At 34.9% G+C, this 26,289-nt stretch overlaps 2 protein-coding genes and 1 long non-coding RNA gene across 5 annotated transcripts in view; 1 reads left to right on the forward strand and 2 right to left on the reverse strand.

The window, feature by feature from the left end:
* Positions 1-8,086, reverse strand: part of LOC127831629 (leucine-rich repeat-containing protein 74B-like) — a 118,812-nt gene extending 110,726 nt beyond the window's left edge. For all 3 annotated transcript variants that reach the window (XM_052356634.1, XM_052356623.1, XM_052356615.1), the window contains exons 1-3: positions 8,025-8,086; positions 7,028-7,345; positions 6,713-6,745 (exon numbers count right to left, since the gene is read on the reverse strand). In XM_052356634.1, coding sequence (XP_052212594.1) covers positions 6,713-6,745; positions 7,028-7,345; positions 8,025-8,045 — 372 coding nt within the window. In that variant the 5' untranslated portion in view covers positions 8,046-8,086. The remainder of the gene's footprint in view (positions 1-6,712; positions 6,746-7,027; positions 7,346-8,024) is intronic.
* A 9-nt stretch (positions 8,087-8,095) lies between these two features.
* Positions 8,096-24,918, forward strand: LOC127831925 (coiled-coil-helix-coiled-coil-helix domain-containing protein 2-like). Its single transcript, XM_052357009.1, has 4 exons — positions 8,096-8,259; positions 18,567-18,711; positions 23,990-24,209; positions 24,473-24,918. The coding sequence occupies exons 1-4, from the start codon at positions 8,222-8,224 to the stop codon at positions 24,481-24,483; spliced, it is 414 nt and encodes a 137-aa protein (XP_052212969.1). The 5' UTR covers positions 8,096-8,221; the 3' UTR covers positions 24,484-24,918.
* On the reverse strand, positions 9,345-11,063 carry LOC127831951 (uncharacterized). Its single transcript, XR_008026579.1, has 3 exons — positions 10,514-11,063; positions 10,150-10,294; positions 9,345-9,378 (listed from the first exon to the last, which is right to left on the reverse strand). It is a non-coding gene; the product is annotated as an uncharacterized LOC127831951 (long non-coding RNA).
* Positions 24,919-26,289: the final 1,371 nt, after the last annotated feature.

The following is a 26,289-nucleotide window of genomic DNA, read 5'->3' on the forward strand; positions in this document are numbered from 1 at the left end:
TTACAAAAAAATAGTCCACAACGACTGATTTAGGGTTAAATTTCCCAGGTACATTTTAGTATATCTACCGTACCCGGGATACATGTAAGTATACTTAAGAGCATCTGGGGTACATGTACGTAGTACCCGAGCCGACAATGAACAATCGAGCGATACTGGAAGGTGCAACATCTCTCACGCCCCCTAGCATCGCCTTTAGCAGTATTCAATTCTCAACAGGAAAGTGCTGGAGTCATTGATCCCGAGGGACAAGAAAAACAATTGATTAATGTTCGAAATAAATAACTTGATTAATGACAATTCTATTATTTGAGCCAGGTCACAGGAAAAGCGCAGTCAATTCAGTATCCAATTAAATTATTTGTTATTGTCAGAAAAATGCTTTTAAGCAAACAGCTTTCAAACGACTGCAGGCTAATCTAGATCCAAACTGGCCACAATCGCCTTAATGTCTCTTTTACTGTGACACAGTTCATTTTACTTTAAAATGATAAAAAGTACTAACACTAAGAAACAGTACACACCAGTAAAGAGTTTGAAATCAATGTTGAATTTCAGGACAGCTTGGTGATCTGCAAATCCCCAATGAAATGTTGATATCGGGTATCATAGTCATTCAATAAGTTGCAAAATGCTTGAATACAAAGCACAATGTGACTTAAATTGATAACTAAAAATACCAGTATGCCTGTTTTGCCGTGTCAAGCTGTTACGATCCAGAAAGTCCTTCATTCACATCGAGAATATATCCTTCGAATTCCAACTATTGTTGTCATAAGCAGAGATTTAGTGAATAAATAATTCATATATCCTAAATGACAGCTTCTAAATAGCGAAACAAGCCAATTTATGCAGTAAGAAAGTTTTGAATCGAGACTCTCATGGGTGCGGCCATTGTTGAATGTTGAAACACGAACGACAACTCTGTTAGGATAATGCTTTCAATGACGAGCAATCTCCTACGCAGTGGCGAATGCAAAAGGGAAGTAACTGAAAAATCGAGTTATCTCAATCTGACTGGCTCGGTCTTTTACATAGGTCGCCATTGTGAATTTTTTTGTGATGGTTATCAAACCTTGGACGATGGTGTTCCAGCATCGTCAAAAACTGGGCTTAATACATGTCTGAGTGTAAATTGTTTTCCAAGACTAGCCTGTCAGTCCACAGGCTACCGTAATCAGGGTCGACACTTTCCACTTTTATGCAATTTTTAGTTTAAAGGAGGTCTCTTCTAAATAAACAATCCAGTGTAGGCAGAAAGTGTGGTGTTAGCCTGGGCTAACTGCACACACTAAACTGGTACGAGACTTAACACACATGCATTAAGCCCAGTTTTCACAGAACAAGGTTCATTTAACTATGGTAAATGTTCTCATACTCAAGAATTCTTCATGTAAGAATTGGTAAATTTATAAACAAAATTTGTTAATTTCTTTAAACATCCTTATTATAAGTCATAAATAAACAATAAATACCTTTAAAAAAGGTGTTCAGCTTATATCCTGACTTTTAAGTAAAGTTGGAAAAAACAGTTTTCAAATAAATAAATGAAAACGTTTTAATTGGCGTTGCTGTTTCGCTTGTTAGTCACATATCCACCGCATGACATGTGTGTTGTTAAGTGCATGTTTATTCAAACCACACAATAGTGTTCATAGATACAAATTACACTATTCATCATATGTGTCCTCATATTGATTACAATGAGTTTATTTCTTAACCTCCAAAATATATTGTATTTTAATATTTGATTAACAAGCAGTTTTCTTTTGACACATTCAAATCACACTTTCATAGCTCAAGACCAGTCTGTGTAATTACGCAGTCTGGTAGAAGCTGCGCTGCCCAGTATAAAATCACGCAAGATATCCTGGTCTCATTAGGTTTCTCCTTAAAAGACTGCGAGATGCTATGACTTGACTACAGCTACGCTGGCATGGGACCAAGGACAAGGGTCTTAAAATAATCTCTTTGTGTTTTGTACATGGAACATCCAAGTACATTACCTTTCTATATAAAATTGATATAAATATTCAGGCTATTAGGAACGATTTCCAGACAGGCTGACTGAGTACGGCAAACATTTTTGGTAAGATAATTAAATGATTTCCGCCTCATCATGACACTACACTATCTGAACAAGAGGGCCAAGATGGCCCTAGTTAGCTCACCTGAGAGGAGTCGGTTCATTCAATCTTTACCTAATGTCAAACATGACCTAGGTATTGACCAGACAAACATCCTGTTAAGTTTCATCATTATTGAACCAAAACTCTGGCATAGGGAGTGTTTTTGTTTTTGTAAGATTTGAAATGGTGACCTATATTTTTAGTTGACCCCCATTACCAAACATCAAACTTTGTTTACAAGGATTTTGTTTAATATAATAAAAATTTGGACAATCTAAGGGCAATAATTATGGCATTAATTATGTGATTTTGCTCATCATCAAACTTGACTGAGATCTTTCAGCAACTTTGATAAAGAATGCTTGAGAAATGTGAATGCTAGAGTGTTTACAAACCAAATGTGGACGGACGGACAGCGGACAAAGACCAATCCTAAAATCTCACCTGAGCAATCAGGTGAGCTAAAAGGTGTGTTTCACCGATCTGAGCCATTTTCCAACTTGTCCAAGAAATCAATAAAACCAATGTATTGACTAAGTTTCACGATTATTAGGCAAAAAATGTGACACCTATAGTGTTCGATCACAAGGTTTCTCTCTATATAGTCACATAAGGAAAACTGCCCCATCCAGCCATGTTTATTGACCCATCGGAACCAGTTGCAAACTCATCTAAGATATATATAAAACAAATCTATTCACCAAGTTTCATGATGATTGGGCAAAAAATGTGACTTCTAGAGTGTTTACAAGCTTTTTTTTAACTATATAAATATAAGAAAACTGCCCCCCCCCCGGCAGCCATGTTATTTAACTGACTGGAACCATTTTCCAACTCAACTCTCGTATCAAGGAAACAAATGTTCTGACCAAATTTCATGAAAATTGGGCAAAAAATGTGACTTCTAGAGTGTTCACATGTGTTCACTATATACATATAGAGAAAAATACCCCGCCCACTGGCGGCCATGTTTTTTTCACCGATCTGGACCATTTTTGAACTCGTCCGAGAAATCAATAAAACCAATGTTTTGACCAACTTTCATGATGATTGGGCAAAAATTGTGACTTCCAGAGTGTTTACAAGATTTCTCTATAGCCAAATAAGGAAAACTGCCCCGCCCACTGGCGGCCATGTTTTTCAACGGACCGGAACCCCTTTTACTCTCAACCAACATATCATTAAGACACACATTTTGACAAAGTAACATGAAGATTGGGCATGAAATGTGACTTCTACAGTGTTTACAAGTTTTTTCTTTTTTTTTACCTAGTTTTTGACCCAACACGACCCAGTTTCGAACTCGACCGAGATTTCATTGGGACGAAGCTTCTAACCAAGTTTCATGAAGATCTGACAATAAATGTGGTCTCTAGAGTGTTTAAGAACAAATGTTAACAGATGGAAGGACGACGGACAAAGACTGGTCACAAAAGCTCACCTGAGCAATCAGGTGAGCTAAAAAGCAATACTGTGTTATCAACGTTAATGAAAAGTCCAAGCCTACCCAGACAATTAAAACACCCTGAAATTCTCGGAGATGGATTTTCAACGCCTAGTTAGAACTAGACCAAAATGTGTGTCTTCGTGTTATATGAACATGTATTGAGTTGTCTGCATTTCTTAAAGTGAAAAATCCTACATCCTTAACGTTGTACAAGGCGCAGTGATGTAGCCAAAGTTCTGGGGAAATTTTCTCGAATCAGTCCATGAAATATTCAAATGTATTCATTTGGGCCTGCTATCGTTATGCAAAGATTATTTAACAGGAAAAGCTGGTTAGCTACGCCAAAAAAATCATAGACCAAAGGGGGCCTTCAACTAAAGTTATTTCCAATTGATCATTTGTACAAGGAAAGACCATGGCATGGAATTTAATACTAAAGTGGCATTTAGGACATGGTACATGGTAACCAAGATATATAAATACAAAATAACCTCCTTCAATATTTTGACATCATATTACAGTATCTGCATTTTTTATTATTGAAAATTAATTAGCCTTCATCTTTCAATAACAGTTACATTACAATTTCATACACACATTAACACAATTTGAATTGATTATATTTTTTCTTTTTTTATATTAGACTTCTTTTTTTAATGAAAGTTGTCACGACAATAAGCAAGAGTTTACTCAGTTACATTAATTTTACCCTAGTACTTTACATTTAGCAATATCCAATAATGATTGTTAACTGTTGATGCAACTCAAATTGTTAAAGGCTAGCACATTAAACGTGAGGCATAGCTAAACTAGGTGTTCTGTTACAGTAAATGGGCAATAAATCTTTACATTTCAAGACATTTCTTATTAATTTTATAGCCGTCCTGTTGTGACATAAATCAAACACTTATGTTTATCAGTAATTGTTTGACTCGTAGACAGATTAGCCTTTATCTCATCATAAAACTTTTATTGTTAAGATCATATCCAATAAATAATGTCAATGGTAGACAATGAAATATGTGCTATGTGTAAACATGGATTCATCACAAACAAGAGCACTGCAAGGGCCTGTCTGAGGTCAGCTCAGTGCTTACCAAGGCGATCACATGTAGGGATAATAGTGATTTTGTTAATGAAAAAGCAGGGGTAAGAAAACTGCATAATAAAACAGTAGAGAACAGACGGACAAGCACGGCATGCTTGAAAGCCTGATTTTTTTTTTTTTAAACATGTATCAAAAAGTGCAATAATTCAATCAAAATCAATAGCGGAGTGGAGGCTCTTGTCCTACACGCAACTCATCAGGCTGGATAAGTATGCTAAGTTGGAAAGCTGAAGGTTAAATAGTTTTTAAGAATTATAAAACAAGACAGATTATATTACTGTTGACATTGATGTTCACCATTTTGGGAATGGGGCCTTGTCTCTTAGGATTGAGAAAAATCGCATTGTTTTGACCTTAATTGGAAATATGTTGCAGATTTATTCTTACAATTACGAGTCCTTTATAAATGAGAATAAAAGTGTTTTGAGTATTATGTTTACAAAGGTTCAACTTATAGAGCTGGACGGGAGATAATAAAAACCCACCATTATTGTTGTTGCACCTTTGGGATTAAATGCGCTATTAGCAATTCAAATTAAAACCATTATCCAAGCATTGAAAAATCTATCATTCAAATATGTATGAACACTTAAGCTTTCAATATTTTTGGTAAAAATGCTTGACCTCATTTAATGAAAGGTGCCAAACTAATTATGTACCGCTGACCTGTTCATCGCATTGGGAGTCAAATCAATTTATAGTTCAGTACATGTAATACAAGGAAATAGTAGAACAGTTTCTGCATTGCAAGTCAGAAATATAAAAATGAATACTATACTCTTGCTAAAACTACTATAATTTCATAACAAAACATTTGTTACAGGCTAGAATAAAGCCCCTTTCCTGATAACAAGGCAAGATCCAGACATGACTGTCTATCTAGGTGGGTGGCAGAAGGTATTACTGAATGGTATCCAAGCATACAAGGCATTTAACCATCTTTCTTTTTTACAGTCATTCATTCATGAACACCTGTCGACAATGAATAATACAATTGGGAACATATTGATGTATGATTCAGTTAAACCCTTATGTTGCTAGTACACCAGATGCCAAACACTTGTGCATTTTGCAGATTCGTGTAATGTTCATATAAAAATCATGTGGCTGTTGTATGAGACACCTGCAACTGCCACAAGATTACAGCGGATTGTTTTGGCCATGTTATTTAAGAAATAATAATTTCATGCCATATAAACTACCAGCCAATTATAAAAAGAAATAATTCGGTATTCATGGACATTCAGAAAACACATGTACAAACATACAAACTACCACCATTAATCAGTGCTAGAAGTTATTAAGTGTGTAATCATTTGATAATCATTTGCAAGCAATGCAAGATTTGTTTTGCTGGACAGTTGATTTTATAAGTAGAGAAAAAATGTGTAGAAAATTTTATTCAAATGTAATATCAATACCTTAATTTATATATTACACAGACATTTCAAATGTTTATATAAACTGATTACAATAAAGGATACTGTTTTGCAGATTGAAGGAAAAGCATACAGACAGACTGCAAACCTAAAGTACTCTTAATTAAATGATAGGTAGGGGATTAAATCCTAACAAGTCATTAATACTTTTTTGCAAGTGTCACCTTACTCAGTATATATGTGTTATGTAAATAACTCACACAATTCAAAACATGCAGTGTTAAAACAAAGACAAGTCTTTAAGTGAAAATATTTGAAAATTTGATTTAAGTTGATGGAATACAAAAAGGATAGTACCTGGTGACATATTCTTTCATTTTTAATGTTATACATTTTATTAGCTAATCAGCTAATTTTAAGTTACTATTATAACTAACTTATACATGCGATACCAGTGTTACATAAGCTTCACATTAGTAACTCAAGTAACAGAATTCCAACTTCGAACCAACAACTATCATATATTCCTTGATAAAAACCCATCAAGTTAACAAAAGCAAGGTAATATACAGTAACCTAAAACAAAAAAGTTAACCTGCATCCATCAACTCAAACAGTTAATGAACATGAACTGAGCAACTTGACTTACTGAACTATGTTTTCCACATCTTGTTGAGGTTTTCTGTGGCAAAAATAAATCCAAATCATGTGTACAGCACAAGAATTTTAAAGTTGATTAAATATTCTTTTACATATCTTTGAGTGAATACTGCATATTAATAAAACTTGTTTTTCCATCTTTGAGATTTGAACATAATACATAATAATAAGTCAGATTCAGATTATCAATGTTTGTTGACACAAAATTCTAGGAAGCTAAAATTGTACAAAAGTGAAGCATATTCAAAAAAACAAAATGAAGAATCCAATTGAGAAAACAGAATTAACTGACTGATTCACATACCCTTCTGCTGGCTGGCCTTGTTCCCAGCACATGTTCAAATGTGGACCTAGTACTCAATGGTCGATTATCAAGTCTTCGGCTGTAAGATGACAAACTCTTTTGAGCCCTGACACTGGGCTCTGTTGTAAGATGGTCTATAACTTGAATGTCCACTGTCTGATTTTTTTTTGTTTCAACCACAGGACTGGCCAAGACTTTTCCTGATGCCTCTGGCTCTTCAACATGATTCTGTTCATTTCCATGATGGTGTCTGCATTTTCTTTTATTCACATTCTCTTTCTGTTTCTTATCCATTACTGAAATTTCTAAATAATAGATCTGCAAAAGATGAATATGTTCATGAAAGATTTTTATTTTCAGTCCTTTCAAAATATCTCCACTTCAACCCTCTTGAAGAATAAGTATTGATATTTTGTGATTCAGTTGAACTTGTAATTCATCAATAACCTTTTAGTTAGCACATTTAGCTTGCGAAAAATACGGAAGAATGCTTTCAGCAACGCTTTTGTAAAAGTAATTCTGTCAGTTGTACAAACAGAGATCCACAAAACCAGTACTGTTTAAATAAAACTATTGTCATTTTACAATGTAGATATTGGGAATCTATGGATAGAAATATCGACCTTTACTAATAGTAATAAAATTAAACCACTACATGAAAGATATATGAGTAACGTACACTCTAATCATACTTTTTTAAAATAAAATATATGTCCTTGCGAATCGCTTAGCGACATTTAATGAATCAATTTCAAATTAACCGAAGAATTGAAGTTCAGAAAAGACAGAAGCGTCATATGTTGCTAAGGCCAGTAAGGGGGTAAAATGAGTGAAATTTAATGTTGTCATGTGCAATTTATTATTACAATCTTTGTGGTATTGATTTATTCGGTGATATATGCAATGAATTTGGTCACTTAAGACTACCAATGACATTTTATCTAGTGAATGTTACATTGACCAAAGATTAAATATCGATAATTCAAAGTTCACGCACCATCGATTCTGTCGCGTTCATTCAAAAGCTCGATATTTACCGAAACATGCGTCTTAAGACATTGATTATTTCCAACCAATCAAAAGTTTGACAAACAATATCCGTTATACAACTCCATACTTCCGCTAAACAAGGTCAACACTCTTCTAGAATATTGCGTAAATATCTTTTTTAACCTCAGCAGTTCTTAAAAAAAAATGCCAAGACGCAGGTCATCCCCAGCTCCTTCACCGAGGTTTGTAGATTTGTTTTTTATTGCACGTTTTTTATATTTTGTAATTTATTTGAAAACTGATGAAATACTGATGAAATTCATGTGTTAATAGCAAGAGGCAATGATTTTTTTTAATGGGAATATTTGAATGATATTTGGCATTGATGTTATATTACTTAAAACAAACATAATGATGTCTTTCTTTTTTTATTTGGATGAAAAATAGATTTTTTATGATTTTTTTAAAACATGTAAAAAAATAGGTGAATTTCTCTGCTGTTTTTTCTGCCAAAAATCTGGTTCATTGCCAGCAAACAACTGACATTTGCATTTAACCAGCTATTTTGGCCATTTATAAGTTATTTTTATCTATGTGAATGCCTTTTTAGACATGAAACACATTTAAACATGTTAATAACAAATATTTTTTATTGGTTTTGCACTTTTTACTGCACAGTTTATGGCAAAATAAAAGGGGGCATACAAATATATTCTCCAATTACCGTAAGTCGACCGGTTAAGGAAACAAGTAAAAGAATTTCTGAATTTAGGCAACAAAATGCAGCAATATACTATTTACCTTCGGAGATTATTTAATTCCCGTTAAATCAATGTCAAAAATGATTATTTACAGCATGTTTTACTACGCAAAGCCGATAGTTTCATACACACTACAAGAACATTTACTCTGCGCGTTGTTTACCTTAAGTCGATACGTCACATCCGGGAAAGAGACAGCACTCTAGTGGTAATGGATTAGGCCAACTTAACTTAAAACATCGCTTCTTTGAACAATTTTAACAAGAACTAAAACAGTAAATATATATTAAATATGTTTTCAATATTTTATAAATACAATTGAGCATGTTTCTTTCACTTTTCTTAAGAACAATTTTCACTCTTCTTTAGCACAGCATGGGCACATAAATGTTGCACCTCTTCTGATGACTTTAATTTCTGTACAAAATGACAGGTGTACCCAGTGGTTGCAGGCTCTATTGTCACACTGTGCCCATTTTACAAAATTGTTTGAGATAAGCCTGAAAAGAAAACAAGTAAAAAAAATCACCATTAAGAAGAGGTCTGAAAACCAATTTAATAAAAAAAGCGCATTCACAAACGGCAGCTTCTTGCGGTACTCTGTAACATGTAAATGAACATTTGAGCCGCACTCTGGGAAAACGGGGCTTAATGCATGAGCCTTAAGTGTCATCCCAGATTAGCCTGTTTAGTCCACACAGGCTTATCAGGGACAACACTTTCTGATTCAACTGGATTTTCTTTAAGAAGGGACTTTCTTAAACGGAAAATAGCTTAAAGGTTCATTGTTTTTACCATTCAAGGCTTTTTTAAGGCTGTTGGGGGAAGGGGCCTTAGCCTTCATATTATATAGGAAAAAGTGTGTGAAACCCAAAATTTGGGGATACAACTCACGCAATGTTAGTCATAGGGGAATGAAATTTCCAGGTGTAAGTTTCTTTTTTTGGGTTAAGTGCATAAATATAATGAAAAATTTTGAGAGGATGTAGCCTTTTTATGAAAATTTCTGAGGGATTGTAGACTAGATTAGGCTACAGCTTTAGAATTAAAAAAAAGACTGCTCTTCCTTATCTTGTGATATCAGTCTTCTTAAACTCAATTATGTGATATCTGTCTTCTTAAACAACATTTTGTGATATCTGACTTCTTAAAAGTATAACAGTATATATTTCAAATGCATAAACATTAATGAATTACAATAATGATGATTTATTAATGTTGATAATAAATGTTTTTCAAAATGACCGATACATTGCCATAAAATAAAATTACATGGGGTTTATATTTCAAAATGTCATTCTGCTGAAATGTCATTTATATACTAAAAAAATATTTATTGGTTAAAATTGCAAATTATTTTTTATCTAGTACCTGATGCGGAAGCTTCAACTTTTCAGCTATTGCAGACCGGTCCTGTGTAAATTGACCTGGCTGCGGTGATACACGCTCACTGTCAGACTCCGAGTCAAACTCTTCCCAATCCTGAGACTCTGACTTATTAGTATCAGACATATGTCTGCAAAAAGAATAATTGAAATCAAAGAAATAATATATCTACATAATATAACTAAAATACAGTAACTGTATCAAATTGTTGTTCACATCCGACGTTAAATAAAGATTCTTATTTCTTGTATCATTAATGCTATATCCGAAATGCTTGCTGTCCTAATTGTGCAAGTCTGTATTTTGTATTATCGAAACGTCTATTTACAGATATACGAATGAAAACTACCATTACGATATGATGTCGGCATAAATATATCCTTCAATGATGTTAAGCACGTACAACACATTTTTTGGCAACTTTACAGAGGAAAAAAAGAACAATTGATATTTACGTCGTATGAATTTTCAACAACGGCGGCCATCTTGCCATTCATGAAACGGGTCAATAGTGGGTCCATACATTAGCAACAACCAGCAGAATCACGGCATTTTGCAAAGCAATTAGTGGCATGAATGGAAAGGAGAATGATTAACCTACAAAATAAAAGCAATTGTTCTACTGGGCAATGTATCTTACCTATTTTTCTCGATCTCGGAAATTTTCTGAGGCTTTCTTTTAATCTTCAACGCAACTGTGTGGAAACGAAAGTGCTTTGCCCGCGAACATAAATGTATTAACTTATATGATTAGTGGTTATTTTAACCATATCCAACCGAAAACCACCTAAAAACGACGTAATTCCGACCCCCTATCGGCACTATTTTTATGAACGAGATTTCGCGCAGGAATTTTTCAGTAGTAAATGAGCCGTACGCAGTTGCCTCCCTTGTGCCCATCGCTAGTGTTAACAGTTGTATACTCACATGTTAAGGAGTTTCGATCATTCATTAAACGTTATCGCATCTAAATATCGCCACTTACAATGAGTTAGAGCTGTCTTTTGTCCATAACGATCATATAGACGAGTTTACGCGTGACGTCACACACACCTGCAAAGTTTAGACTCCGCCCACTGGTTGGCAAAAAGAGGTGGATTTCATATAGGCGCATATAGAGAAGGTTGACATAATCATCGTTTTTATTGATAATCATGAACTGTATCAAATATAATTTTACTATTTATGTCTGAATAAAACATAAGCATGCGTGGAAATTCATTTTAGGAACGATTATGTTGTTGTTATTATTTGTTTTTACTATAAACGAGCTCTGGAGTGGAACACTATCTACGAGCTCGATATGTGGTTACCACAAAAATCTCTACTAAACGCATCTTCACGTCCACTTTAGATACAAAATTTCAGAAATGAAAATTCTTTTAGAATAAATTAAATTTAATGAAAGAACACAAATAAGGATGAAAACAAACAACAAATAGATCGCTTTTTGTTCGCAACATATAGTAACTGATTTTAACCTTAATATATCTGTACAAACTTGTTACACAACAAATAAATTCATAAATCTAATTATTCTATTTAATTGTGGACACCAATTTTGACACTTTTGTTTCAGCATTTCTAACCTGGTGTTTAATTGCACCATTGTTCATCACAAGCATATTATCTCGTTATGATCGGAGACTGCCCAGACAATTTCACAGAAAACATGCCGGTGTCATAAACATAGGGACCTATACTTTAATTGGGTCCCTGCATAGACCACATGTGGCAGACTTTATGATACCTCCATGTCATCTCTTGGCATATTGAGCAGTCATAATGAGCAAGCCAAATATTAAAGCCAAAATACGTAACATTTGCTTTAATAAATAATTTAACATATTTAAAAAAAGAAGATATTTGTCCGAAACGGATTAACAGGAACATGTGTATTTATATGTTAGCCAGTTTAATCATAATAATACAGTGCTTTATAACTTTAAATTTAAAATATTGTGCAATATTACTGCTACACAATTGCGGCTACCGGCAAATGTAAACTCGGCAATTTAGTGTAAAGATTGTACGTTCTTGCAGTGCACGTAACACTATCATGAAACCAAGCAATCACAATGGATAAACACTATTTGCGTAAAATAAATTAAATAAATATATATATTTATCATAAAATGCTAGATTGTTACATGTATCACTCCTTATTACTTGTTAAGAGATTTCAATATACATGCAAAGACAGTTCAATTTGCACAAGATGCAGGTTTTATTTCCATTTGTATATTAAAATTCATTAATATTGTAATTCAATGGAAACGAAACGAAAATTTATTCTATGGTAAAGAAAATTACCACAACATTTAACGATTGTAATGTATTCCGTTTTTTATGGCTTTTTTTATAATTGATTAAATGCGTCTTTTATAATACACTTTCGATCGCTGATGAACAATAACAATATCCACACCGTTTATAGTTATAATCAAATTAATATATGTTTTATAAGTTTTGAAATATCATTTTTAAAGTCTTACTATAAAAAAGAATACGGCTTATTTATTGTTTTGTTGTGTGGTATTGTCAATATTTAGTCTTCCGACCATGTTTACTCTGATGCTAATAACTCATTTGTATTTTTATGAAGAGGAAATTATATATATGAATATACATTTATTGGTACTAAATATGATATATTTGCACTGTTGTTTAAGAGTTGTAAAGTTTATTTCGGATTTTTTATCGTTTAATTGACTTAACAAAAGCCCTTTATAAATGCTTTACATGAATGCAACCAGTGTTTTTGCCAACCAGTCAGTGCGCATGCGCAGAAAATCCCGAATGTAAACAATAACAATTAACTCGTCTATTAATGATATTTAATAAAATGGGGTCGGCTCTTTCAACACAAAGCTCTTTCGCCCACGTTTTTTTCAGGCTCTTTCGGCTCCAATTTAAGGCTCATTTGGCCCAAGTATCAGGCTTTTTTGTCCCTGTTTTAAATTGATTAAATCATTGTAAATATATTGGTAGATACGCGTTATAACATTTGGATATTATTGATTACTGTATTATAATACATATAATTGTATGTCTTTGCTTCAGGTATGTCATCGGTATGAGGCGTTATATTATATGGGAAGACTTTGAAATAAAACAAACTGTAAATTATTTCCATTTCATATATTTGGATATTTTTAAATTGATAACAATAATGAATACCCACATCAGTATTTATCAAACAAACAAGCATATCGTTGAGTGACCCGAATCGACGCTGCTCTAATTCGACGCAAGTTTTGTTTTGCCCCTGTTTGATACATAAGCGACATCCGTTGACGTTATTCAATAGCACATGGTGCACTACGAACAATTTACTATAGTTGTTGTTTGTTATGTGGAAAATAAAAGGGTTTAAAGGTAACATATGGTTGATTGTTTTGCAATTGATGGATTTTTATGTATTTTAGTTTTTTAATTAATGCAAAACTTTTGAACACTTTACACCCAATTGTCTTTGTAAATAAGACCGTGGGATAGTGCATAGGTTTCGTCTGCAAAAGTTCACTACTTCATTCATAAGTCACGTGACTGCCATTTGACAAAACATCGTATAAATAGATTAATTTTCACTATGAAACAGGTGTACGCGTAAATTTTGATTTGAAGTCCGGATATGTTTTTGGTTATGCTGTAATACAATTTTAACTACATGTAGCAAGTGTTTATGTTGGTAATTTCATATTATGTTCATTACTTATTTTCATTTACTTAATTATAATTGTAGGTTCCACAAAAGAAGTACAGGTTATATTCACCTGCTTCCATAAACACAGCTTATGACAAGGGGTTGCTGACAGGGGCCCCTATTAAAACCACTGCCAGAAAGTATGGCATCCCAAAATTAAAAACCTTAATTGATTTAATTAATTTCAGTTCCATATTGCTTGTACAGTGATACAAATTTAAGTACATCTATCATGAGTTAATATTTTATGCATTCAGTCTTCACAGGAGTTATATTTACATTGAAATCAGGTAACCAATCAGATGCGTCGTTTTAGGGCACTCAACAAATATGGCCGCCATTATATAGACTTGGGTCATTTCGTTTTTCAACGAATTTTTGTTGAGAACACAATCAATTGAACTTAAAATGTGTACATAAAATTTCAATGTGTAATGAAATAACAAAATTAATTACATAAATCCCTATATTGAGCAACAAAACTTCAACAACTGGTTGTATGCGTCGAAATTAGGCACTCGAGGATATATTCAATTAACAGCCGGCACAATTAAACAATTAAAACAATTGCATATATTGGTAACATTTGTAAACAATAATCACTACAGTCTTTCCGAAATACCGTCGGTCCTCGGATTTTTCTGATAATAATTTGGAAAATCCGGAAATGATTCTAATATTGCCAGACCTCGTGTCCGGTAGTAAAATTATGGCGAAATTTGGAATTCCATAAGGTATTTCCAGAAAAGTTTCAAGGCAAAAGAGGCAATATACCAAGTTATTTATGAATACTCCAATCATGTAAAACATTTTTTCATTTGTTGCATTTCTTGAATGACGTATGTGCATATACGGTATCCGAAGATTTTTGCTGCGTCGTCAATGCAAATTACACACTACGTCATCACTATATGAGTAGATTTGCAAAGGGAGAGAATCGATATCATATACTTTTGGTTCCCGTTATATCCGATTAATTCGTAAGCGATCTGTCAACACCTACACAGGAGTTCGAAGCGATCTGACAATATCTACACAGGAGTTAGAAGGAAAACAGAGTATCCAGATATATAACTGGTGATTTTGTTTTCATTTTATTTTTTAATATCTTTAATAATAAAATTTGGTGAAAGAGCCAAACCAAACTCTCATGATGATCAAACTCAGCACTGCAGATGTTACAGCTTATGACCATTCAGCAGCTGTAGACAAATGGCTGTTCACATTCAATGGTTTATGTAAAATTAAATATTTAATGAGGTTTTTATGTAACAAACTCCCACCTTGTATGCTCATGATACAGGGAGATGGTCTTCATCGACTTAATTATTAGCGCTCACCCAAGGCTATGCCTGATGGGTATTCAACGAAAGATTAGTCAAAGGATGTGTCTTCAGTAGAGGATTCAGATATCCAGGACAGGGATGGAAATTAGTGGTTGCCCGTGAGCCCGGGGCAAGTAGATTTTAGCCTGGGCAACTTAAATTCAAAAGTTGGTAGTCCAGCGGGGCAACTAGATTTTTTAAGCTTGAAACATTCAAGTACAATTAGATTCTAAACATTTAATAAAATTGGCGGCTGTTGATTAATAATTTTAATAATATTTATTCATAAAGACCAAGGAAATTATTCAACTGACTATTAACTTGTGTTAAGACATTATACATAGAAAGTGTGTAATGTAAGAATTTTGTTCAGTTATCTTTTATTTAAAGAAAGTATTAGATACACACGACACTACATGTACATTGTACTGGGCTCGTTAGTCTTTAGCCGGGCAACCAAAATAGTAAAGATGGTTGCCCACACGGGCAACCAATTGTAAAACGTTAGTTTCCATCCCTGCAGGATGAAGAGACAAATGCTAAAGAAATCTTGTCAATTCTGAATGATTAAATGCATGCTTTGTATACTAATCTGATAATATTACAATATTGTTAAAAATGTCATCTTTGTCTTTCGTCATCATTTTTTACTTTTTGGGTTGAAATAATCAGTCTGGGCCGGAAATGGCTGCATGATTATAGGACCTCATTGCCGGCAATAAATTAAAATTTTGGGCAGGACTGATCACTATAATAATGGTTTTCAATTAGTTTCATTTAATCATTTATAATCAAAAGCAATACAAAGAAACAAACTGACAACAAATGAAGTATATCATTTGAAACACCTCTATTAAATTACAGTACAGCCAACACGGAACCAACATAATCCACGGTCACGCCACGGCCAGAATCGTTAGTATTCAGCGGCCACGTCGTGTGTTAGGGCAGAGTATCACCGAGGCACTCGGCATCGATCCGCGCAACGACCTGAGTCTATATTAACCTCGCGTACTTTCGCTGAATAAATTTAATGAAAAGATATACACCTAAATGTACATCATTGTAGTGTAGAATCCTAGATTTACGCTACTTTCATAGTAATTATCCCCCGCCATAGGCGGAGGGATATTGTTTTGGTGTTGTCCGTCTGTCCATCCGTTCGTCTTTCAGTCCGTCCGTCCGGAGCCATATCTTGGAAGTGGTTTAGCGGATTTCATTGAAACTTGGTATGAGTATATATATATGGATAAAAGGATGATGCACGCCAAATGGCATAGTACACCATCTGTTAATAACAGAGTTATGGCCCTTTGTATCTTGAAAAAATGCTTTTTGTGTGTGTCCGGAGCCATATCTTGGAAGTGCTTTGGCTGATTTCATTGAAACTTGGTATGAGTATATATATGGATAAGAGGATGATGAACGCCAAATGGCATTGTACATCATCTGTTCATAAGGGATTTATGTCCCTTTGTATCTTGAAAAAAATCTTTTTTGAATGTCAAATATAACACTTTTGTGTCCAGAAGCATATGGGGGGGGATATCAATGCAACGAATTTGCTTGTTATTTTCAAGTTTATATTAGCGATAAAGCACTTAAGGCGCTTAAACAAATTATCTTTGAATTATTTACGCACAACTGTTTGTGTTTCGTTCGATTCTCAAATGAGCATTATTAAATTTGTAATCCGAAACACGCATCCAAATTTTAATGCTAACGCGACATTAACAAATTCTAGCGTCAAATAAACAGTGCTAAAATATCGTTGGTTTCAATTTAGTCAAAAATAACTAAATAAGTGCGCGAAAATTATGCAGACATGTAGAACATTGCATGGAAAGTGTGGGTGTATTTTGTGTTGTATAAAAACATGGACATCACGTCGGGCAATTTATGCCTGATCAGTGGAAAAAGCCCTGTTCCGATTGGATATTATTTCATCACATCTTTAAATAGTAACAAATGCCAAAAATGCCAAAATTTATTTGATAATCAGAAAAATGGCGTGTTTGTATTTCTTGAGCAATTTATCGTAAATATTTACCAGACTTTGCTTTCAAACAGGAATTACGGGATTATCAGGTAATGGGTAGCGATATCAACTTTATAATATGAACAAAATTAAACAAGTTTATATATGCATATTCAAACAATAGTTATAATAACCTGATTATTAACATAACAAAAAGTCTTGATTATTGATAAGGCTTCAGACTGCTAAGTGTCTCGGATAAAATATAATAGCAAAAAAAAAAGCAATTAAAAATCCACCATCTGCTGGAGCCTTGACCACTTGTAGGTGCGAAAACAGCTGCCTGGTCTACTTGATGTCTTTATATGAAAGGAAAAATAATGTACATAAATACGTGACCTTGTTTATGTGTGCTATACATACACTAAGGGCTGGAAACAAACTTACTTTGCCAGACACATTAAATATGCTTTTAATTATGCTTATACAACCAGCGCACATTAAATTAATTGTGATTGTAAATATTATTAACCAGGTTTTCCGAAGGAAAAAACTGGTTATTAGATTGGCGAATGTCGGCTGGCGGGCAAGCAGGCGGAACAAGCTTGTCCTGGCCATAACTTTGTCGTTCATTGTGAGATTTTAAAATCATTTGGCACAATCGTTCACCATCATTAGACGGTGTGTCGCACAAAAGAATTACGTTGATATCTATAAGTAAGCAAGCCTCGCCGTTATATTATTCTAAGCCTTGCCTGATATATTACTAAGAGAGCAGGCAGTAACCAGTTGTTCTCTATATAGCCGTGATTAAGATCACAATTTTACCATATTAAGAATTTGTTACTTATTGCTCTGTATGATCAATTGCATATTATTAATTTCTTTAAATTTTAGATATGGCATATAACTATTTCGAACACAAATGCAATGATGGCACAGGATTATCTCAGAGATTTTTTAAAATAAAGTACTGGAATCTGCACTTTCCCGATCAGGAAAAAAACTACACATTTCCCAATTCAATGCTGTAAAAAAATCCCAATGAATGGTTCCAAAAAATAACATTTTTTTATATTTATAAATAACATTTAGTTAGTTTCCCTATGCAGCTCTATGGCTTGAACATAAGTTTATATAATATAGACAACTTGACAACACTTAGTTATTAATTTAAAAGTATTTGGGAGCAAAAAATAAAATGCGTCAATTTCTCAATATGAAGACTTCGTGATGCAAATTTTCCCAATATCAGAGTTGTTCGCCCACAGTTTTCCTAATTGGACCTGTATCTGGGACAACACTTAACGCACATGCTTAAACCCAGTTCTCCAAGAACATGTCAAACATTATAGGGTAGTTAAGTGATCAACATAAAGTGTTTCCGTTTCAGCCGTGCCCCTGCACCACCCCCAAGACAGACAGCCCCAGCGCCGGCTCCTCAGCACTACCCACCAGCCCAAGTGCAGCCCAAACAACCTGGGCTTTTGGCCAACATGGCAGCCACTGCTGGGGGTGTGGCTGCAGGCTCAGTGATTGTAAGTACAGTGTAACCTATGGTCAGGCTCAGTAATTGTGAATACAGTGTAACACTTGGTCTGACCACCTGCATTCAGTCCCTACTTGTGTTAAACGACCATTGCTCATTCCCTCTCCCATACAATTTAGCATAATATGTCTGCAATGAATGACAACATGTATTCTGCAGTAATGCACGACTAATGATCACATGCTTTAATCCTATTTTACCCTGAATAAGGTGTTACGATTTTAAGAAAGACTGTCAGTACCACTCCACCTGTGCTTAACAACAATCCCTTTCATAGCAAAGCTGTGTTGACCATTTAACAGTAGTTAAGTGATGAAACAAACATTGAAAGATTGTTCACTGTTTGATCCTAGTTATGAAACAAACATTAACTTAAGAGGTTGCTGACTGTTTAATACTAGATGTTAAAATATTATATCATAGAAAGTAAACCTGTGGGAATGATTAAGAATAGAATTAAGAAATAAACAACTTATTATTCCTCTTTTATTATGTTTTTGATCAGATTGAATTATGAAACAGATTCTATCACCAGTGCTTTCCACAGGCCATTTAACGGTCCCTGGCCAGGGGCTTGAATTTCGAAATAAGAGTCAGCGGGGGCTTGAAATTTACCGATCAGTGTATTTTTGGCAGCTAGCCCTTCTTAAGATCAAAGCGATATCGACTTTTGTCGAATATATTGAGAGTTTTTCAATTAAAGCCTGCCTAATGGCAGAGCGTCAATGTATTGGAAAATCGCTATTGGTCAATGAGAGCGCACACTTTACATGAGCGACAGTACTTACCTGCAGTAAAATCATGCAGACGATGATTGCCATAAGTTTTTGATTTTTTGACAGTTTGTTGGCTTTATTTTCTACCAGATCCATCGGTCCCTATGGTATGCATTTCAACGATAAAATTTCTGCAAGTTTCTTAGAAGATTATAGCAATTGGGTGTAATTTTTGTGTAAATTGTGAATTTCATGCATAATATGGTCACACCATTTATTTGACTCGTAAAGTCAGTGGCCCAGATAATTATTTAGGAAATAGGGTTTTCACCCTTTGATTTTGAAAAAAAGGGTGATTTCATTCTTGAAATAGGGTGAACTGAGTTATAAAACGACGGATTAAGTCAGATTGAAAACGCATGTATGTCGTCATAAATTATTTGGTCAGACGCTTTATTTAACTATGAAATCCAGTCCGCAGAGCCAGTCCGCAGAGCGTTTTAATAACTTTGACTGTTATTCATCATCCAGGTGCTTGCTGAATGAAAGCATCGCCTCGTTACGATAATACTTCAAATGAGAAAATACCGAAAATGAGAAAAGCATTTCCGATCGAAGCCATTGTATTGTACGCATCCCATTTGACGAATTTGCGTAAAAGTCAAATTGGTTGCGTTTTCAATACGCATTATATGGTATTTCTTTGCGTTTTTAAACATTTTAATAGGGTAAAAAACGCAGATACGCAGCTTATCTGGGGCACTGGTAAAGTGTTTAAACAAATTATTGTGGAATTCTTTGCACACAGCTATAAATGTTTTGTTGAATTCTTAAATTAGGGCGATTACTTGCATTCAGTGGAAACCCTCCCCCCCCACCCCCCCACCCCCCCCCCACCCTGATTGGATATTAGTCAAATCTTTTGTCACATATATGCTTTAATTAATTTGATACTTAACAAAAATGGTGAATGTTTGTGTTTGATGAGCACTTTTATCCTCAATATTTACCAGAATATGCTTTTTAAGATGGAATATACTGGATTATGCTGGTAATAAATAGCTACGGGGAAAAAAGAAAGAATGCCCTAATTGAGTCTGGTTGATATGGATGTATTGGGGAATCAATCGAGTTGGGATTATGCATAACGTTGCCTGAAAGCGTAAAAACAATTTTAAAAGAATGATGGTATGAATGACTTTATAGCCATATCTTTCTCTTGAATAATCATAACGCACCAAATAGAGTTAAAAATAAATGTTTTAAAAACATTAATGTATGGAGGGGCACAAGCTTCCCTCCCAAACCACCCTTAACGGCCTCGAGGCGTCTGAAAAATCCTGTGGAAAGCACTGCTATCACTTGTTAATTAAGTTACAATCATACAAGAACAATGGACAAGTCACCCTGCATCTGTGTTATAGGGCCTTGGTCTAAGATTGTCTATATTATATTGTAATTAATTAGTTGAATTCATATTGGCTTTGTTATTGAGCTGAAGACAGCGGTATTGGCCTGAGGCCGCAGGACAATACGGCTGTCTGAAGCAAAATAACAAAGCCAATAGGAATTAATTTTTTTACAATTTTTATGCCCCCCTTCGAAGAAGAGGGGGTATATTGCTTTGCACATGTCTGTCTGTCGGTCCGTCAGTGCGTCCACCAGGTGGTTTCCGGATGATAACTCAAGAAATTGGGCCTAGGATAATGAAACTTCATAGGTACATTGATTATGACTTGCAGATGACCCCTTTTGATTTTGAGGTCACTAGGTCAAAGGTCACGGTGACCAGAAATAGTAAAATGGTTTTTGGATGATAACTCAAGAACGCATACGCGGCCAACAGGGCGAACTCTGAACAATATAACTGAAGCAACTGGTCTATAATCCTAAATCTATAATTATCAGTCCAATGAAACATCATCATTTGAGTAAAATAAAGTGGATCAGTAAAAATATTATCAGAATAGGAGATTTTTTGTATATTTTGTATATTAAATATTGTGTTAATGTTTAATTTTGTTGATTAATATAAATATAAGCAGGACAGGGGAGGTAATTCACTATTATATCTTATATACAGGGGAAACAAATGCAATAAGTTTAAATTTCATGTTTAATAAATAGAGGATATTTGTTCATGTCAGTGTGAGTTTATTTTTTATGATCACATTTTATTATTACTTTGACAAAACAACACTTACCTGAATACCACAATGGATTCCACCCAAACAATTCCTACCAAACAATTTTTTAAAACATCATCTAATAAATTACCACACCCGACATTATACCCCCTCTCACCCCCCCCCCACCCCCCCTACCCCCCCACCCCCCCCCAAATTTTTATGTCCCCCACTATAGTAGTGGTGGACATATTGTTTTTGCCCTGTCTGTTGGTTGGTTGGTCTGTTTGTTGGTTGGTTGGTTGGTTTGCGCCAACTTTAACATTTGCAATAACTTTTGCAATATTGAAGATAGCAACTTGATATTTGGCATGCATATGTATCTCATGGAGTTGCACATTTTGAGTGGTGAAAGGTCAAGGTCATCCTTCAAGGTCAAAGATCAAATATATGGGTCAAAATCGCTCATTTAATGTACACTTTTGCAGTATTTTAATATTCAAGATAGCAACTTGATATTTGGCATGCATGTGTATCTCATGGAGCTGCACATTTTGAGTGGTGAAAGGTCAAGGTCATTCTTCAAGGTCAGATGTCAAATATATGTGGCCAAAATCGCTCATTTTATGAGTACTTTTGCAATATTGAAGATAGCAACTTGATATTTGGCATGCATGTGTATCTCATGGAGCTGCACATTTTGAGTGGTGAAAGGTCGAGGTCATCCTTCAAGGTCAGAGGTCAAATATATGTGGACCAAATCGCTAATTTTATTAATACTTTTGCAATATTGAAGATAGCAACTTGATATTTGGCATGCATGTGTATCTCATGGAGCTGCACATTTTGAGTGGTGAAAGGTCAAGGTCATCCTTCAAGGTCAAATATATGGTTCAAAATTGCTCATGTAATGTCACTTCTGCAATATTGAAGCTAGCAATTTTATATTTGAAATGCATGTGCATCTCATGGAGCTGCACATTTTGAGTGGTGAAGGGTCAAGGTCATCCTACAAGGTCATACGTCATATAGGGGGACATTGTGTTTCACAAACACATCTTTTATTTTTTTTAAACATCTAATAAAATACCACATTCCACATTATACCCCCCTCTCACTTCCCCCTACCCCTGCCCCCCTCCAATTTTTTATTTGAACATCTAATAAATTACCCCACCCCACATTAAACCCCCCTCTCACTCCCCCCTACCCCCCTACCCCCCACCCCCCCCCCCCTCCCTAAAAAAACAAAACATTTTTTTGAACATTAATAAATTACCACACCCCACATTATACCCCCTCTCACCCCCCAACCCCCCCCCCAATTTTTTTTTAAACATCTTATAAATTACCACACCCCACATTATACCCCCCCCCCCCAAAAAAAAATTTTTTTATATATTTTTTTTCAACATTAATAAATTACCCCACCCCACATGATAACCCCCCTCTCACTCCCCCTACCCCCCACCCCCCAATTTTTTTTTTAAACATCTAATAAATTACCACACCCCACATTATACTCCCTCTCACCCCCCCACCCCCCTACCCCCCCCCCCCCTTTTTTTTTAAACATCTGATAAATTACCACAACCCACATTATACCCCCCTCTCACCCCCTACCCCCCCCCCAAAGAAAACATTTATTTATTTTTTTTTTAAACATCTAATCAATTACCACACCCCACATTATACCCCCCTCTCACTCCCCCCTACCCCCCGCCCCCCCCCCCCCCAAAAAGGATTTTTTTTAAAACATCTAATAAATAACCACACCCCACATTATACCCCCCTCTCACCCCCACCCCCCCCTACCACCCCCCCCCCCCCCCAAAAAAAAAGGTTTAAACTTTTGCACCAAAACTAAGCATACAACTTCAAAATGGCGTCCACAATTGTTGAAATTTTAGATTCTCATATAAGGCCGAGTTTTTCCTGGTTTCTGATTGGCTGAATATCGTATTGGCCGACCTTTTTCTGTATTGGCCGTGTTTTTTTCCATATTGTCCGACAATTTCTGGTATAAGGCGAGTTTCGAGCTTTATTGGCGAGGCTCAAATTGTATTGGGCGAACAAATTGAACACATGCTTGTGTAATATTATAAAGTTAATTAATAAAACTTAATATTAACGGTATAGACTCTTACATGTATAGAAAATACAATTAAACCTTTACCACTTAGATACGCATTTGTGTAGTCCCTTAGAAAAATTTATTTAATTAAATACCTTTCTTAATAGATTTAAGTTTTTAAGGCTTCATCTCCAAACCTTAGATACTGATGAGCAGCAAACAGCATATAACCTTTACAGACTGCGAGTTACTCGCAGGCTGTTCTGGTTTTATGCTGTTTGCACATAGCCATATTCACTAGTTTAAATCTGGAGTTTTTCAGTAGTTCAAAATTAATTTTTTTTCTCTAAGGGACATGGTATTTCACACGCAATTTGGGGTGGCAGTGGCAGCAGTCAGCAACAAGCGCCAGCACCAGTCCAACAGTACCAACCTCCAGCTCAACAACAACAGCAGCCATCAGCTTGCCAGTATGAGCTTGACCAGTTCTTGAACTGCTCCAAGCAACAGTCCGACCTCCAGCTGTGCTACGGCTTCAACGAGGCACTCAAGGAGTGCAAGATGAGATACAGTATGTGCATATTTGTGGTCTGTTTACTGTCTGTATGTTTAACCAAATATGTGCCAAAAATGCATATATATTTGTGAAGTTGTTAATGTTGAATTAAATAAGCCACTTCATTTTAATTATGTTTTTTTGTTTACTGTGTACATACATTTATTAGGTTTTCTTAAAATTTCAGATATCCCTGCAGTTAAATAAGTTATTTTATTTTAATGATGTTTTCAGGTTCTATGTGTGCATATATTTAAAAAGAGTTCTTATAATTTCAGATATGCCCTGAAAATCGAAGAGGAACTCAACATCATGTGATATTAACGACTTTAACACCAGTGTGATGATACATCAAAACAGTGAAACAGACTTTCAGTGGAATTCTTTTTTGCATTTACAGAATATAAAGATTTGGGCCCTATTAAACACCTGTTATAATTTTAGCATGAACATTAATGTTGTGAATGTTTTTAATCTTTCAATTTATGTAAACAATTTCTTGTAACCCCTGTTTGGTAAAAAATATTTTTATGCTGTATATCAAATTATAAAATAATTCTCCTAGTGTCAGTACTTTATTTCTATCAAGTTATCGTCAAAAAATTCTGTATCAACATCCGGTTTGCAGATATTTTGTTATAACAGTCCCAATCAATGTTATAGACTGCACAGAAACCTGATAGTACTTGTGTTAATTTGCTGAATAAACGAGACCAGAATTGTTTTCGCCTGCAATTAGTAAAGAATCCTGATAACTTAAGCAACAGCCTTATTATCCCTCACAATAAGCTGGGTGATATTGTTTTTGCATTGTCTGTCTCTTTTCCTGAACACTTTTGTCCAGAAATATTGAAAACTTCTTGAGCCTATTTATTGAAACTTGTTAAGAGTGTATACATGCATAAAAGGGTGATGAACGTCTAATTATGTTGCTATCTTTTTGCAAATAATGCAGTTATAGCCCTTTTCAATTTGAAAAGAAGCATAATTTTGTGGCCGGAGACGTATTTAAAAACTGCCAGGGCAGATTTCATTGAACCATGGTATGAACGGGAATTATGGATCAGTGCAGGGGTTATAGCCCTTTATGACTTCAAAACATCAGTTTATATTGGATTTTTCTTGTATTGAGCAGTATATCCTTATCAGCCGTGCATCTCACCACAGTTGGTCTCAATCATCTGGGGCCCAAGCCACACGCAACATAACCCTAGAGGCAAGGTCACAGATTGAGGTCAAAGCTCACAAACTAATACAATTTTCATAATTAAGTCATTACTTCACTATGCGACAAAGGATTGTGTAATTACTTTCCACAAATGTTCTTCATTGCTTGGCTAAGTGTTAGAGGATAGACTCTAGGTTCAAGGTCAAACTCACTCACTGAGGTCAAACATTACACATTTTAATTAAAAATGGCTCATTTTTTGGATTCTACCGTACATCGAATATCTAGATCATCTGCTGATGAATCACATGCAAGATCTATAACCCTTTAAAGCAAGGTCACAAAATGAGGTAAAACTCCATGCTCCCTATCTGTAAGGTGAAGGTCAAAAGTAAATTTGGACCGATTAAAGGAGCCTCTTACGTTTTGGTAAATTGACAAAAAAAGTTTCAGATTTCTAACTTTTTGTTTAGAATTGATATTTTTTAGGAAACAGTAATTTTGAACAGTTTTACCATGCTCTATAATATCCATTATATGAATCTCTTGACGATTAAAAACCTGAAAATTATAAAGCGTTGCAACGCAAAACAATTAATAATTTGGCGAGTTCTGTTGTTGTCGTCATATTTTGTGAAACAACGAGGATTGCTTATATAAATTATACAATACATTTTTATGCCCCCGGTAGGGTGGCATATAGCAGTTGAACTGTCCGTCAGAATGTGTGTATGTCAGTCTGTCCGTCCGTCTAAAAAAAACTTTAACGTTGGCCATTACTTTTGCATTATTGAAGATAGAAACTTGATATTTGGCATGCATGTGTATCTCATGAAGCTGCACATTTTGAGTGGTGGAAGGTCAAGGTCATCCTTCAAGGTCAAAGGTCAAAAAAAATAATTTCAAAGTGGCCATCTCATGAAGCTG

This window comes from Dreissena polymorpha, chromosome 1 (assembly GCF_020536995.1).
Source record: "Dreissena polymorpha isolate Duluth1 chromosome 1, UMN_Dpol_1.0, whole genome shotgun sequence".
Classification (NCBI taxonomy): Eukaryota; Metazoa; Mollusca; class Bivalvia; order Myida; family Dreissenidae; genus Dreissena; species Dreissena polymorpha.

Bases quoted from the DNA above. Each gene is read 5' to 3' on its own strand.
- LOC127831925 (XM_052357009.1), top strand. From the start codon at position 8,222: ATGCCAAGACGCAGGTCATCCCCAGCTCCTTCACCGAG. The intron at 8,260-18,566 runs GTTTGTAGATTT...TTTCCGTTTCAG, and splicing joins TCCCCAGCTCCTTCACCGAG to CCGTGCCCCTGCACCACCCC. The intron at 18,712-23,989 runs GTAAGTACAGTG...TTTTTCTCTAAG, and splicing joins TGGCTGCAGGCTCAGTGATT to GGACATGGTATTTCACACGC.